The following is a 13,439-nucleotide window of genomic DNA, read 5'->3' as shown; positions in this document are numbered from 1 at the left end:
CAGATTGCAGATTGCAATCAACTGAAACTTCTGTGTGCATAGCGTGTAGGAGAGCTACAGTGAAAATGCAAATGACCTCATCTTGAGGTTGGTTTGTCTGTTCTGAGCTACTGTAGAACAACAAGAGATATAAATGTCTCATTCTAAGGTAATAAAAACACAACAATTAGTTAGTTTCAGGTCATTATACTGTAACGAAAACATATGTATGAATATTGTATTAATTTTCTGCCAATAAATCCCTTAAATCCTACACCCTGGACCTTTAAGACAATTATTTTTTGTATGACAAGTTTTCTGAAATTGTATATTTAAATAGGCTCTGCAAATGAGGCATTATCTAATTAAATATGCACTGTTTGCATTTATTTTCAGAAGAGAAAACTGAACTAAAAACAACACCTAAATGTGTATCTTGGATGTTTTCTTTCCACTAGTCTGAACAAAGAACAAAGTTTGCTTAACAAAGTTATGGAAGCAAAATAGCCCAATATCTCAAAATTGACCACTGCATGAAAAAACCTATAGTGTCAACTTTTAAAAAAAAAACTCTTACATATAGGCTATATCAGGATTAAATGATTTAACAAGGTTAGTAAAACTGGTAAACATCTAGCTAATTTAAAATATTCACCTCTGGTCTCCAATCAATTGATTATAAATCAAATAGGTCATAGGCACCAAAGCACTCAGATGAAACACTTGGTATTTATTAGGTGTTTCTGATGCCTCTGCTCCTATCCTTATTATTTTTACAATTTGTTAGTACATTCTATATTATAAGTATGAAAAGTTTTAGGTAAACAAAAAGAACCAACAACAATTAAAAGTACTTTAAGTTTGAAATGGCAACATGATTTGGGGGAATTATTATTATTATAATCATTTTTATCATTTTAACTAATAATAATAATAATATTTACTATTATTTTTAAATTCGTCTTCTTCTTCCTCTTATCAATTATGAAGTTATGATGAGAAATAGTAATATTCTACTACTACTAGTAGTAGTACATACATTTTCCAGCTCCGCCCAGCGGCCACGTCCCGATGCACAAAACAAACGTGCTTGTAATCTGGTACGTAGTGCGCTTGCGCAAATGGTTTTGAAGGCCTGTGGTTACTAGCCATCGTGCTAATCCAACATACGGGACGTTACAAAGATTTTCCTCATTAATAACCTTCTGAGCGCTGTTTTCATCCTTTTGTACACCACCTAATTCTAGGTATGTATGTATGGACATTTCCACTTTCATTCCGGACTCATATTGAGCCTGCCAAAGTGAGTTTTGCGTGTTAGGTAACAGCAGCTCGAGCTAATGTTAGCTTAGCCCAATTACTTGTGCCGGGTAGCGTGCTTAATGCTAGCTGTAGCTAACTAGCTAAACTGCTGTTTTTTGCTAACCTACATTGTGGTTGAATTATTTATCTATAGAACAATGTGCCACAATAAAACAGAATATTAAGACACCAACTGTGGGGCTGAATGATATTAAGTTAGCGAACGTTAACGTTACTTACTGACCAAAGCTTACTTCAAGTAGCGTTACAGTTGGCTAGCAAAAGTCATAAATCGATGTCAGTTGTGTATGCCAAACTAACATTACTGACACTATATGGCAGTGCTTTCCTCGGTGTCCTTATAAGTAAAAGAAGCTATCATTTGCATATGTTTGAAGCGTGTTTCTTATGTTGAAATTACACGGGTCTGCAAGTTTAACACATGTACAGATAGACTGCTAATATGCTAATGATCTACTCCCTCATCAGGTTGGTCCAATTCACATCCAGAATGTCATTCCCCCCACATTTAAACCGGCCACTGTTGCCCCCTCCTGGGATGCCCCCTCAGTTTGCTGGCTTCTCCTCAGGTAAGAAACCCATTGTCAGAGCATACATGTATTTGACAGCCTCTTTTACTACTGCACTTACTGGGTTAGTCATAAGGAGCTTGTTACTGGAAGGTTTCACATTAGCACCCTCAGATCATAGAGCAACCCACAGTGTCGTAAATTACAATAATCCCCAGATATGAAGTCATTACTGTCAAGCAAATGATGTAATCCCAGGCTGCTTTGTCCTTAGTTGATGTACATTTCTTTTGGCTGTTGCAGGAGCTCCAATGATCCCAGTCCACGTCGGCATCATGACCCCCACTTCAGTTATGGTGCCGTCTGTGCAAGTGATCAGTAAGCCGCCGATCCATAAGAAGGAAATACTGCGAGCCAAAGAAAGCGACGAGAACAGTGGGCCCACCACTACAGTGTTTGTGGGGAACATATCAGAGAAAGCGTCAGACATGCTGATCAGACAGCTGCTCGCGGTAAGGAACAGGAAAAGGTTTATAGACATAACATGTACTCATATCACGCAGTTATGTAATATTTATGTTATACAGAACGAATTGTCTTGTCTGGGAATTGCGTCCACGATTTCTCTGAAATAACACATATTGTGTCTGTTAAGCCTAGCTCGTATTACACGATTTTCATCCCGATTTTGCATCGCGGAGACAATCGTGATCTTTTGAGTGTTCATAAGTGGCGACGTGTTTCTGTCATTGGGATTCTTGACAACTGTGTAACGACCTGTGTGTGCACACCACAAGATTTCTCCACCGAGCCCTTGCTGACAGAGCCCAAGATTACGCGGTGACGTCACCAAACTACGCTTTTTAACTTGGAGACAACACATCGTAAAGGCATGGATATCCTTCCCAGTGTTGAATCAGATCTGCCTCCAGGGCCTGGGTCCAAACACTACGCGCTCCCCGTGATCCTGTGGATGCCGCCATTGTTGTGTTTGCTTGCCAGCTTGTCAGTGTTGCCAGATCTTGGGAGAGAAACAAGCAACCAGGGCTATGGAAACAAGCCCAAAAGAAGTGACGGATATATATAGAGAAAAGCAATGTTTAGAGAGCAAGACCAAATAAGCAACTCCACTTTAGAAACAAGCCCAAAAAAAAACGCAACCCGCGACTACCAATATTTGTAAGTGACATTACAAAAAAACGAGCCCAAAGTCGTGGCTAATAAGCAGACCTGGCAACCCTGCGGCTTGTCCTCCTCACATTTCTTCTGTCCTCCTGCGTGCTGACGTGGGATGTATCCCGCCTCTAATTGGCTGATGCTCTTTGTCAGTCGTGTCACACTTCTCCAGTTTTCTAGCATGCCAGATATCCAGTCCCAGTCACAGACGAGGGGGCAACTTGCTCGTAGGCTTGTTCACACATTAGGACTCGTCGGGGCAGACTATCTGCCGACTCACCTCAGACCCAAGGTGGCTGTCAAGATCCTCTGCGACGTCAAAAATCACGGTGAAAATCGTGTAATGTGAACTAGGCTTTGCCCTTTCTTCAAGAAGTAAATTTACCACCATCCTGGTTAAGTTTTAATAGATGTAGTTACATTACAGATCACAATACAAATACCTCTTTTGCACACACTGATGCCACATATATCAGTACCATGGATTGTGTGGACATCCTGTTGACTGAATTCTTTGCTGTGGAATTATTTTATTTTTAAAAATTTACTACTACTTGAATCATAAACCCTTCTTCTCTTTGTGTTCACATTATAGAAATGTGGAATTGTTCTGAGCTGGAAGAGAGTCCAAGGAGCCTCTGGCAAGCTTCAAGGTAATTCATGATACACTCAAGCTTCAGTAGGTCAGGAAAAACTTTCATCCATGGCTAACTTGGGTGATCAGCTCTAACTGCACAAGATGATTTCACAAAAAACCAACCTGAAATTACTCAGATCATTTGTATCTGTCATCCCGTCAAACCATACATGACCACTGATGAACCTGTTGTTGTGTCTTCCCAATTCAATACCTATTGCAGCCTTTGGGTTTTGTGAGTACAAGGAGCCAGAGTCCACGTTGCGAGCACTGCGGCTGCTTCACGACCTGCAGATTGGAGACAAAAATCTATTGGTGAAGGTGGATGCCAAGACTAAAGCTCAGCTGGACGAGTGGAAGGCCAAGAAGAAGACTGCGAATGGGGTATAATTCTGCTTTAGTGAATTACTGGTGATGAGTTTGATCAGTGTGCCTCTGTTCATTGCCTCAGGAGTAGATTTATCCTTGTTCCAGATCTCTGAGTCTTTGCCCACGTCTGAGTTTTATAAAGCAATTTATTGCAGTGATACTGAACTAGGATGTGTTCTGTACTGGCAGAATAAGAAGGCTGAAGATGGAGGAGATGACGAGGAAGAGGTGCTAGATGAGGAGACGAAGAAGAGGGATCAGATTATCAAAGGTGCTATCGACGGATTGATGCGGGAATATGCTGCCGACCTCAACGCGCCTTCGCAGGATGAAGAGTCCCAGCGACGAAAAAGAAAAAAGGAGAAAAAAGAAGAGGTTTGTTTTTGCCTCTGTGGCTCGTACTGTTCTTTTCTTGGAACTTCAGATGTTAAAAGGTGATATTTGATTTTTTGTTTCTGTTTCTTCAGGACGACATTAACACTATTGATATGGAGGAGGACAAGAGAGACCTGATTTCCAGAGAAATTAGTAAATTTCGAGACACCCACAAGGTAAAGTGGCTCTTTTGATCTTGTAGTTGACATTACAGGTTTTGGACAGCAGCTGCTCACATAGTTCACTCCTAGAGCTTGCACATTTACTCGACACGTTTACCAAGCTTTTCTTGATCTCAGTAACATGCATACTACGCTACAAATTGGCAGTCCTTTAAATTTAGATCACCAAACTTAACACTTAATTTGCCCCATATGATATTGAAATGTTTCATGTTCAATGTTCAAACACCACAAGTAGGCAGACAGCTAGTATTTTTGTCACCTTTCTCAGGCCTGATTTGACACCTGTGACCAACGTAGTAAACCTATAGGTGTGACTATTCTAGATCCATTCTTCATTCATCACACAAAAATGCATGGAGACGATGTAAAGTTACTTAAAAGCTAATCTATTCATTAAACCCCACCATTATGATAGTGGTCATATGGTGACTAAAGCAAGATGAATCTCAGAGCTTTGGAAAAAGTTACGAGGATAGGATGTAAGTATCAGCCTTTATTTACTATATACATATACTGGGCGTCCCCCTCTTGAGGACTTGCATGGGGGCAACTGCACTGCACTTTTGTGTGTGTCGGTCAGGGCGTGTGATGCTCTTTATCCAGCCAAACATTTGACAACACCAGTCATCCTCCCAACCTGTCGACCTCCATTCTGCGACATTATTGGCGGTGCCCCGAAAGCTTGAGTCGGTGAACCTGTGCGAGTCCTCTGTAAATGATGGTCTGTCTTAATGGTGTTCATGTTGAAGCACAAGGACTCTTGTCAATAACCACTGCAGTGACTTTGGCTGTAGCTTTTATTATGCTAGTGTGGGGGGGCGCCCTCTCCACAGCAGCATGCTGATCTGAAGACTGACAAGGTACGTGCTCTCTGTGTGTGTCATCGTGTGACTTCTCTCCTCCATCTCTTGCTCCCCATCAGCGTCTTTCTCTCTCTGCCTCTTCTCTGTTCTACAAGATAGATCAGTGAGAAATGTACAGGACGAAACTCAAGTACTCAAGTCCTGCAATCATGTCGGAAGATTAAACCAAAAACAGGAAAGAGCAGAACTGCACAGTTTAAGGATTTGACAGTGTTGTCGTAGAAATAAAAATATTTTTAAGTCAGACCTGTTTCTTTTCCCTTTTCCAGTTTATTTCTGACTTTGAAGATTTTTTTTCTAAAATAAATTCTCCTAAAACAGCCGCTGTAAGAAAAAAATATCAAGATTATAATTTTGCTATTCAACAAAATAATTTTGGATCAAGTATTTATGTAGCAAGCCCTGGTAGACACTTTACAGAGGTAAGTAAGAAGATTTTAGATTGAACACTTGACATGAATTGAGCTTGAGTCATAAGCATTAATACTTAATCTGAGCTAATAAAGTCATGTTATCGTGTTAAAATTAAATCCTTCCATCCTCTTTCTTGTCTCATAAGTTTCCTTCTCTTGAGCTGCATTACACCCGAGGCTTTTAGACTACTGTGTTTCTTTGAAGACCAGCTGACCGCCTGTGGCTGCGTATGACTGCGATATAGTTCAGTGATTTATATAAAATTGATTTAACTCCACTGCTGTACTCACTGTACAAACTAAGTGCCCTAAAAGTTATAGAAATACACATTTAGTTTCTTTGTGTTCAGTTCTCTCATTGAGCGTCAGATTCTGTTTTAACTCTAAAAACACTCAAAGCCTCGTGTGTAATGCCCGTAAAGGCAGAATTGGGATGTGTGTGTGTGCGTGCTTGTTTGTAATAAGTCGAGAAGAGCTGCTGAAGACTTCTGCAGGGGTAAGACCGCTTCTACAATTTCATTTATCTGTGCAGAAATGTAACTGATGTTCATTATATTCATTTTCTTTATTACCGAATGACATGTTACCCATTGAAGTAAAGGTTGTTGTTTCTGATGATGATGATGATGATAATGATGATGATGATGCTTAAGCAAGACAGAATCCCATAACGTTTTTCCTTGTATACCGTGTGACCTGCTTTCCTCCCAGGCCTAACTTAAAAGGCTTGTAGGGGCAGCGAAGGGCTGAATCCATAGTTCAACACCTGTAAGTCACAAACAACTAGTTCAACAAACGACTGACGCCTGTTTTCTGTTTTTGTTTTTCTTGTGCTGAGAGGAGGAATCTTAAGGAGAGAAAAAGCATTGTCTTTTGCAGCGCCTTTTTCTCGTTATGAATGCCTCAAGTTGAACATGTTCCACAGATCTTTTGAACATTGAAGTGGTTTCCAGTTACATTCTTGCTAAAGTATTTTAAGTAGTTAATAGTGCAAGTTTGACGCAGTACACCGTACTGCTTTAGATGAATGATGAAGCTGTCTCTCTGTGAGGGAGAGCTATTTGGTCCTTCCAGGTTTTCCCAGTTAGGATTCCAGCTTCTTCTTTGCGCTGATTAGCATAGGGCATGTTCCTGTATGAAACCTTTCAAAATCTGGAAACCACTTGATCTGTGCACAGTAGCAAATTGACTGCAGAAGACTCACCGGACCTCGTGTGGCGTCGGCTGAACCTGTCTGTGTTTTGCTCTGCAGAAACTAGAAGAAGAGAAGGACAAGAGGGAGAAGGAGCGGCTGGAGTTTGAGCGGGAACGCAGGGAGCGGGAAAAAGAACGAGAGCGAGAAAGAGAGCGGCGGGACCGCGAGAGGGAGAAGGAGCGAGAGAGGGAACGGGAGAGGGAAAGAGAGCGTGAGCGTGAACGGGAGCGAGACAGAGACAAAGACCGCGACCGCAGGACCAGAGAAAGAGAGCGGGAGAGAGACTGGGAGAGGGACAGAAGCCGCGACAGGAGCCCCGAGCGCAGCCGATCCAGGTAAAGGAAAAATCAGCCCAGTTTTGATTGTGATAGATTATCTATCAGGAGTGAGTTTAAAGTGATTTTCATTGATATTGAGCGAAACTAATGGCAGCATGGGAAGTGTTTAGGGCCCTCACTTAAAAGGGCCCCATACATTGTGCAATAACAGCAGTGTTGTAGTGCCATTGCATGTCACACTATGTGATACGGGTCTAATAATATCTTGGTTGCAGTCTCATGTCGGACTGTACAATATCAATTATGCAATGAATCTTTGCACTGTGATCTTACTGGAAAGAAAATGTGCAAGCTGAGCCATCTGTACTGCTCTTGGGTTTAAAGATGCAACAAAATACAAGCTCTGACCATTAGCCGACAACGTTGTAAGTGTACAGATGTTTGAAATTGTATACTCACAGCTGCTAACAGCCCCTACACACCCACACAAGTATTTTCACTCATGACTGATTAAACCTGTGGGCAGATACAGACCATGCTCCATAGACATCCTCCCATCTCTCCCCCACCTTAAACTCTTTATGTTGGTTCCAGTTTAGATTGAAGGATAATGTATTCTGTTTTTGCAGGGAGGTGAGTCGAGACCGAGACAGGGAGAAGAAACGAGACCAGGAAGATGAAGAGGAGGCGTATGAACGCAGAAAGCTGGAGAGGAAACTGAGAGACAAGGAAGCAGCCTATCAGGAGGTAGGGAAGGCAGGGAGGTTACATGGGCTGTGTCCATATAAAACACGTAACAAAAGGAAGCGGTACGTACACTGCTTTCTGCTAACGATCTCGCAGTACAACGGGTCATATTTTATAGATGCAGAAATTAACTGTTGGACACCTATACACCACGTCAGTTACGATGCAAAATGATGATGATTCATAAAATAAATGAGGATGTTAAAAAATTTTCGGGATCCCCTCAAGATTAAAGATGAAAAGAGATAATTGCACCTTATGTCCAAATGAGACAACCAAGCGAACCAGGAATGTGATGCTTATATTAAGATAACAACACGTTTTATTCTTTTCGCTTGATGTGATGGAACATGATTGTGTTTGATTGTGGCTCACCTGACACTGTTGTGACGACAGCGACTAAAAAACTGGGAGCTCAGGGAGAGGAAGAAGGCACGAGATTACGCCAAGGATGCCGAGAGGGAGGATGAGCGCAGACGAGAAATGGTGAGAGCACATTGAATGACCACTGATGTTCATAAGAGGTGTCCTTCTTAACTTTGAATACTTGGTGTACACACTGTCCTCATTTAATAAACCAGAATATTACCTAGGTTTATCTTAAAATTAGCAATCATTAATCACTCTTAATTCTACTGTAGGACAAACATAGATGTCCTTCTGAAGGGATACAGTTTGAGTGATAAGTGTCCTTTTAAATAAAACATGCATTAGAAAATGTGCATATGTTAATGTGTTCCCAAGATGGAGACATTCATGTGATTAATTTTGTGTTCATATGATTTTATTTAATAAGTGAGACAATAAAATTTGTGAGCAGAAGTAGATTTATCATCCTGAAGAAATAGCGTGGTCCTGTGTTTCTTTAGGTGAAAGAGGGCAAACGGTTGAAAGAGTTTCTTGAAGACTACGATGATGACAGAGATGACCCCAAGTACTACAGGTGAGCAACAAAAAATGCCAGAGTGCCGTCTTTAATTAAGCAGATTGTCAATCAAAAATAAAAACACATTGTCCTCTGTTAACGGGATTTAACATCTCTTATGCACCCTTTAAAAGCTTCAATTTGCAAATGTGTGATCATGATATCTAATCAATTCAGTGTCAGAATTGTTGTGAATTTGAGCAAAACACATAAAGTCTGAACATTACAGCATTAATTTCATTGTTCAGTGTGATAAACCAGAGCCATGTGGCACTTAAACATGTACATACATGAGGAGAAGTGGCAGCAGATGCTGTGTGACCCAGATCTGACTTGTAGTAGCAGATGTAATACTGCAGCTACGGCTATTGTTCTGAAGGCTGTTATTTTTGGTGTGACCCCTAGGGGCAGTGCGCTGCAGAAGCGTCTCAGAGACCGAGAGAAGGAGATGGAGGCGGACGAGCGTGACAGGAAGAGAGAGAAGGAGGAGCTGGAGGAGATCAGACAGAGGCTGTTAGACGAGGGACATCCAAACCCAGACGCAGAGCTACGCAGGGTATGCTTGTGCTCAATAATAATGTGTGTGTTTGCCTTTGTATCTGTGGTGAGTGTGTGTGTGCTGCCTGTTGTCTTTGTGAAGGTCACTTCATCATCTGAGTGTCTTTGCCTCTCTGCACATCTGTGGTGTCCACCTTTCATCGTCTCTTGTCCTTTTCATGTGTTAAACACTGATTGGGTGTTAATCTTCTGCATATCTGCGTCTTATTGGTCCAGATGGAGGAGGAAGAGGAGGAGCGTCTGAGACAACCTCCCATCATCCAGGAGCCAGAGCCCGAGGAGAAACGGGAACGCCACAGGGGTTCACGAGAGCACCGGGAACGCCGGCAGGAACCGGAAAGAGTAGAACCCCGCGCACGGCCCGCCCACTCAGACGACGAGGTGGAGGAGGGCGAGGAGGATGAATTTGACGATGATGAAGATAACCCTGATGTAAAACCGTGCTTGAAGCCCACAATGCGGCCCATCACAGCAGCGCCCTCAGTGTCGTCGGCCAGTGGCAACGCGTCCCCCAACACGCCCGGGGACGAGTCGCCCTGTGGCATCATCATCCCCCACGAGAACTCGCCCCCTGAGGCCCTGCCGCAGGAGGAAAACCGGCCAAAGATCGGCCTCAGTCTCAAACTGGGTGAGTGAAAGAAATGTGTCCTCGCTGTGACATGGACAGGCATGGAGCGCTTGCGCAGAGAGCTAAAACTTCCAGTTATTTAGACAGTAATTTAATCTGCAGCTGCTTCGATTATCATTGAAGTCACTCTCCTTAATCCAGTGTCCTAAAAGATTTCCAAACTGTTTTTCTAGATTCTTAAACTGAGTATTTGAGAAAAATGAGAAAATAGCTGGCAGATTAATCTATAATTCAATTGTCTGTTGCAGCCCTGCTCACAGGACTCTTATTGAGAATTCATGTCAGTTGTTACTTAGTACACAGCAGTGCTTCACTGATTCAGCTGAGCGCTCTGCTCCATAATAAAGCAGCAGCCCACAATGTAAGAGGAGGCAAAAAAGGGACTAAATTGCATTGATTGATAAAGCAAATTGTGAAGTTAAACTACCATAGTATCGCCAGATGTCCTTCTAAATCACATGTAGTCATTCTGTTTAAATGTATTAAATGTACTGGTGTAAATCAAAGACAAAGTCTTTGCAGATTTTGTTCAACATCCAAAAAAGGGGCACATCTGTGCACAGATAGTCGCCCTCATGGACCAGAATGCAGAGCTTGCATATCTGTTGTCAGTAGCTTGTGTGATAGAACATCCACATCCATCATTTTAACAACCACCCACCTCACACCACAGTTATGCTCTCTCTCCACATGTACTTCCATTCTAGTGGAAAAACTTATGAAGCATTCTTTATCATATGTACAGAGCACAAAGAGCAGCAGCAGAAAAAAATGTAACTATTGCAACAATAAATGAATCTGAATAGTTTCTGTGGCATTTAATCACTGCAGAACAGACAAGTAATCCCATCTGTGTAACTTCAGGTGAACTTTATCATTAGTAAATGAACTCAGTATTCATGAAGCTCCTTGTCCTCAGCAGGTGCCACAGGAAGCCCCAGTCAACCCATCACAGGCAAGAGGAAGAAGCTACCCGTGGACAGCGTCTTCGACAAGTTCGATGACGAAGAGGCCGACGAACAGCCTCGCAAGAGGAAGCTGGTGCCCCTGGATTACGATGACGACAAGAGCCTCGGGGTGGACGGGGCCGGGCTCTCCAGCATAAAGGGGGCCAACACGGAGGAGAAACGCAAACACATCAAGAGCCTGATAGAAAAGATTCCCACAGCAAAGCCTGAGCTGTTCTCCTACCCGCTGGACTGGTCTATGGTGGACACGGTGAGGAGACATGAAGGATGTGCTGTATTACATTGAAGTTGTCTTTTCAGCTGTTTTAAGCAGACGAGCAAATTTAGAACATTATATTTAAAAAGAAATTGCCTAATGGTGTCTGTTACATACTATAAGTTGTTTGGAAATGGACTCAGATATTAGCACCACTTCTAAAACAAAACCTGTGTCCTCATCTCCTGTCCTTTTTATAGACGTTAATGGAGCGACGTGTCCGGCCCTGGATCAATAAAAAGATTATTGAGTACATTGGAGAGGAAGAGGCGACATTAGTGGACTTTGTCTGCTCCAAGGTATTGATCGTGTGGTGTCTGTATATTTGAATTCACTCAGACTTGAAGGGAAAGTGAAACCTGAAATGATCCCCATTGTTTTTTTGTCTCTCCAGGTGATGGCTCACAGTATGCCACAGAGTATCTTGGATGATGTTGCTATGGTGAGTAATGTAACAGATGAGTAAGCCCTCACATTTTGCTGCCTCCATTTTATGGTCATGTTGACTATGTAAATGTCATGGTAGCAGTCCGATAGTTCCAACATTGAAAGGCTCTCTATTTTTTGTCATAACTAAATGATGTAAAGGTAAGGTATGTTGGTTTAACCCTCTTACTTCTCATCAAAATATAGCATTTCTTATAGTGTAGTATGTGAGAAATAACATGGCTGAATCTAAAAGTCACAGAATAGAGCTGTGCATGATCAATGATAGATCCTGAGAAAGTTTGTTTCGGTGGTGCTGAGTTTTTCAGCGTGACTGTTTCCAACCGGGTCACAAACATTCTCATTTAACACAGGGTTCCTACACCTTAGGGCAGCTTAAGTTCAAGACTTTTTAAACAGTTTTAATGTCACTCAGAATTAAATGTAAAATGGCATACGATATGATGCTGTTTTTTATAGAAAGTATACCATGACATTTTTTATATTATGACATTTCTCAGGCAACTATTCTATGACATGGCATATTTTAGGCATACCATACTATGCCACTTTTTTATACAATGACCTTTTTCAGGTATACTGTTGTCCTATGAAATGACATTTTTCAGGCATACAATAACATGACATGACGGTACTATATGACTACACTATACGACTATGACTGTAGTATGATTTTTTTAAGGTATAATGTGACGTGACATTTTTTATTCTATGACACTTTTTAGGTGTACCATGACATTTTTAGACATACTATACTGTGACATTTTATTGCATACTATATTATGCTATTTTTTAGTCACACTATACAATAACATTTTTCAGGCGTACTGTTCTACGACATGACATTTGTAGACATACTATGCTATGACATGACATTTTTAGGTTTACTGACATTTTTAGACCTTTTTTCAAGATTTCCGACGACATACTAAACTATGACCGTTTTTCATGATTTTTGACAGCATACTATGCTATGACGTTTTTTCATGATTTTTGAAAATATACTGTGATGTTTTTTCATGATTTTGGATGACATACTATACTATGACCCTTTTTCATGATTTTGGACGACACACTATACTATGACATTTTTTCATGACTTCGGAAGACATGCTATACTATGACATTTTTTCATGACTTCGGAAGACATACTATACTATGATGTTTTTTCGTGATTTTTGACGACATACTATACTATGACCCTTTTTCATGATTTCGGGCAACATATTATACTATAACCGTTTTTCATGATTTTGGGCAACATATTATACTATGACCCTTTTTCATGATTTTGGAGGACATACTATACTATGACCGTCTTTTGTGGTGTTGGCCGACATACTATACTATGACGTTTTTTCATGATTTCGGAAGACATACTATACTAGGACGTTTTTTCATGATTTTGGACGACATATTATACTATGACCGTTTTTTGTGGTGTTGGACGACATACTATACTATGACATTTTTTTCATTTTTTCAGACGACATACTATACTATGACTTTTTTTTTCATGATTTTGGACGACATACTATACTATGACTTTTTTTCATGATTTTGGACGACATACTATACTATGACTTTTTTCATGATTTTGGACGACAT

The 13,439-nt window shown here is 41.1% G+C and overlaps 1 protein-coding gene across 2 annotated transcripts in view; it reads left to right on the top strand.

Moving 5' to 3' along the window:
• Window positions 1–1,089: 1,089 nt before the first annotated feature.
• rbm25b (RNA binding motif protein 25b) overlaps window positions 1,090–13,439 on the top strand; it is a 15,683-nt gene continuing 3,333 nt past the window's right edge. The window contains exons 1-16 of one of the 2 annotated variants that reach the window (XM_050058385.1): window positions 1,090–1,226; window positions 1,771–1,871; window positions 2,115–2,323; window positions 3,583–3,640; window positions 3,848–4,008; window positions 4,183–4,368; window positions 4,461–4,544; window positions 7,082–7,359; window positions 7,932–8,049; window positions 8,446–8,535; window positions 8,919–8,992; window positions 9,380–9,530; window positions 9,749–10,160; window positions 11,083–11,378; window positions 11,585–11,683; window positions 11,779–11,826. In XM_050058385.1, the coding sequence (XP_049914342.1) occupies window positions 1,793–1,871; window positions 2,115–2,323; window positions 3,583–3,640; window positions 3,848–4,008; window positions 4,183–4,368; window positions 4,461–4,544; window positions 7,082–7,359; window positions 7,932–8,049; window positions 8,446–8,535; window positions 8,919–8,992; window positions 9,380–9,530; window positions 9,749–10,160; window positions 11,083–11,378; window positions 11,585–11,683; window positions 11,779–11,826 (2,343 nt within the window). In that variant the 5' untranslated portion in view covers window positions 1,090–1,226; window positions 1,771–1,792. Of the gene's footprint in view, window positions 1,227–1,770; window positions 1,872–2,114; window positions 2,324–3,582; window positions 3,641–3,847; window positions 4,009–4,182; window positions 4,369–4,460; window positions 4,545–7,081; window positions 7,360–7,931; window positions 8,050–8,445; window positions 8,536–8,918; window positions 8,993–9,379; window positions 9,531–9,748; window positions 10,161–11,079; window positions 11,379–11,584; window positions 11,684–11,778; window positions 11,827–13,439 lie in introns of both variants that reach the window. The other variant, XM_050058383.1, reaches the window with a different exon arrangement.

Source organism: Epinephelus moara, chromosome 12 (assembly GCF_006386435.1).
Source record: "Epinephelus moara isolate mb chromosome 12, YSFRI_EMoa_1.0, whole genome shotgun sequence".
In the NCBI taxonomy this organism is placed as follows: domain Eukaryota; kingdom Metazoa; phylum Chordata; class Actinopteri; order Perciformes; family Serranidae; genus Epinephelus; species Epinephelus moara.
This window is presented reverse-complemented; position numbering and strand designations above follow the sequence as displayed.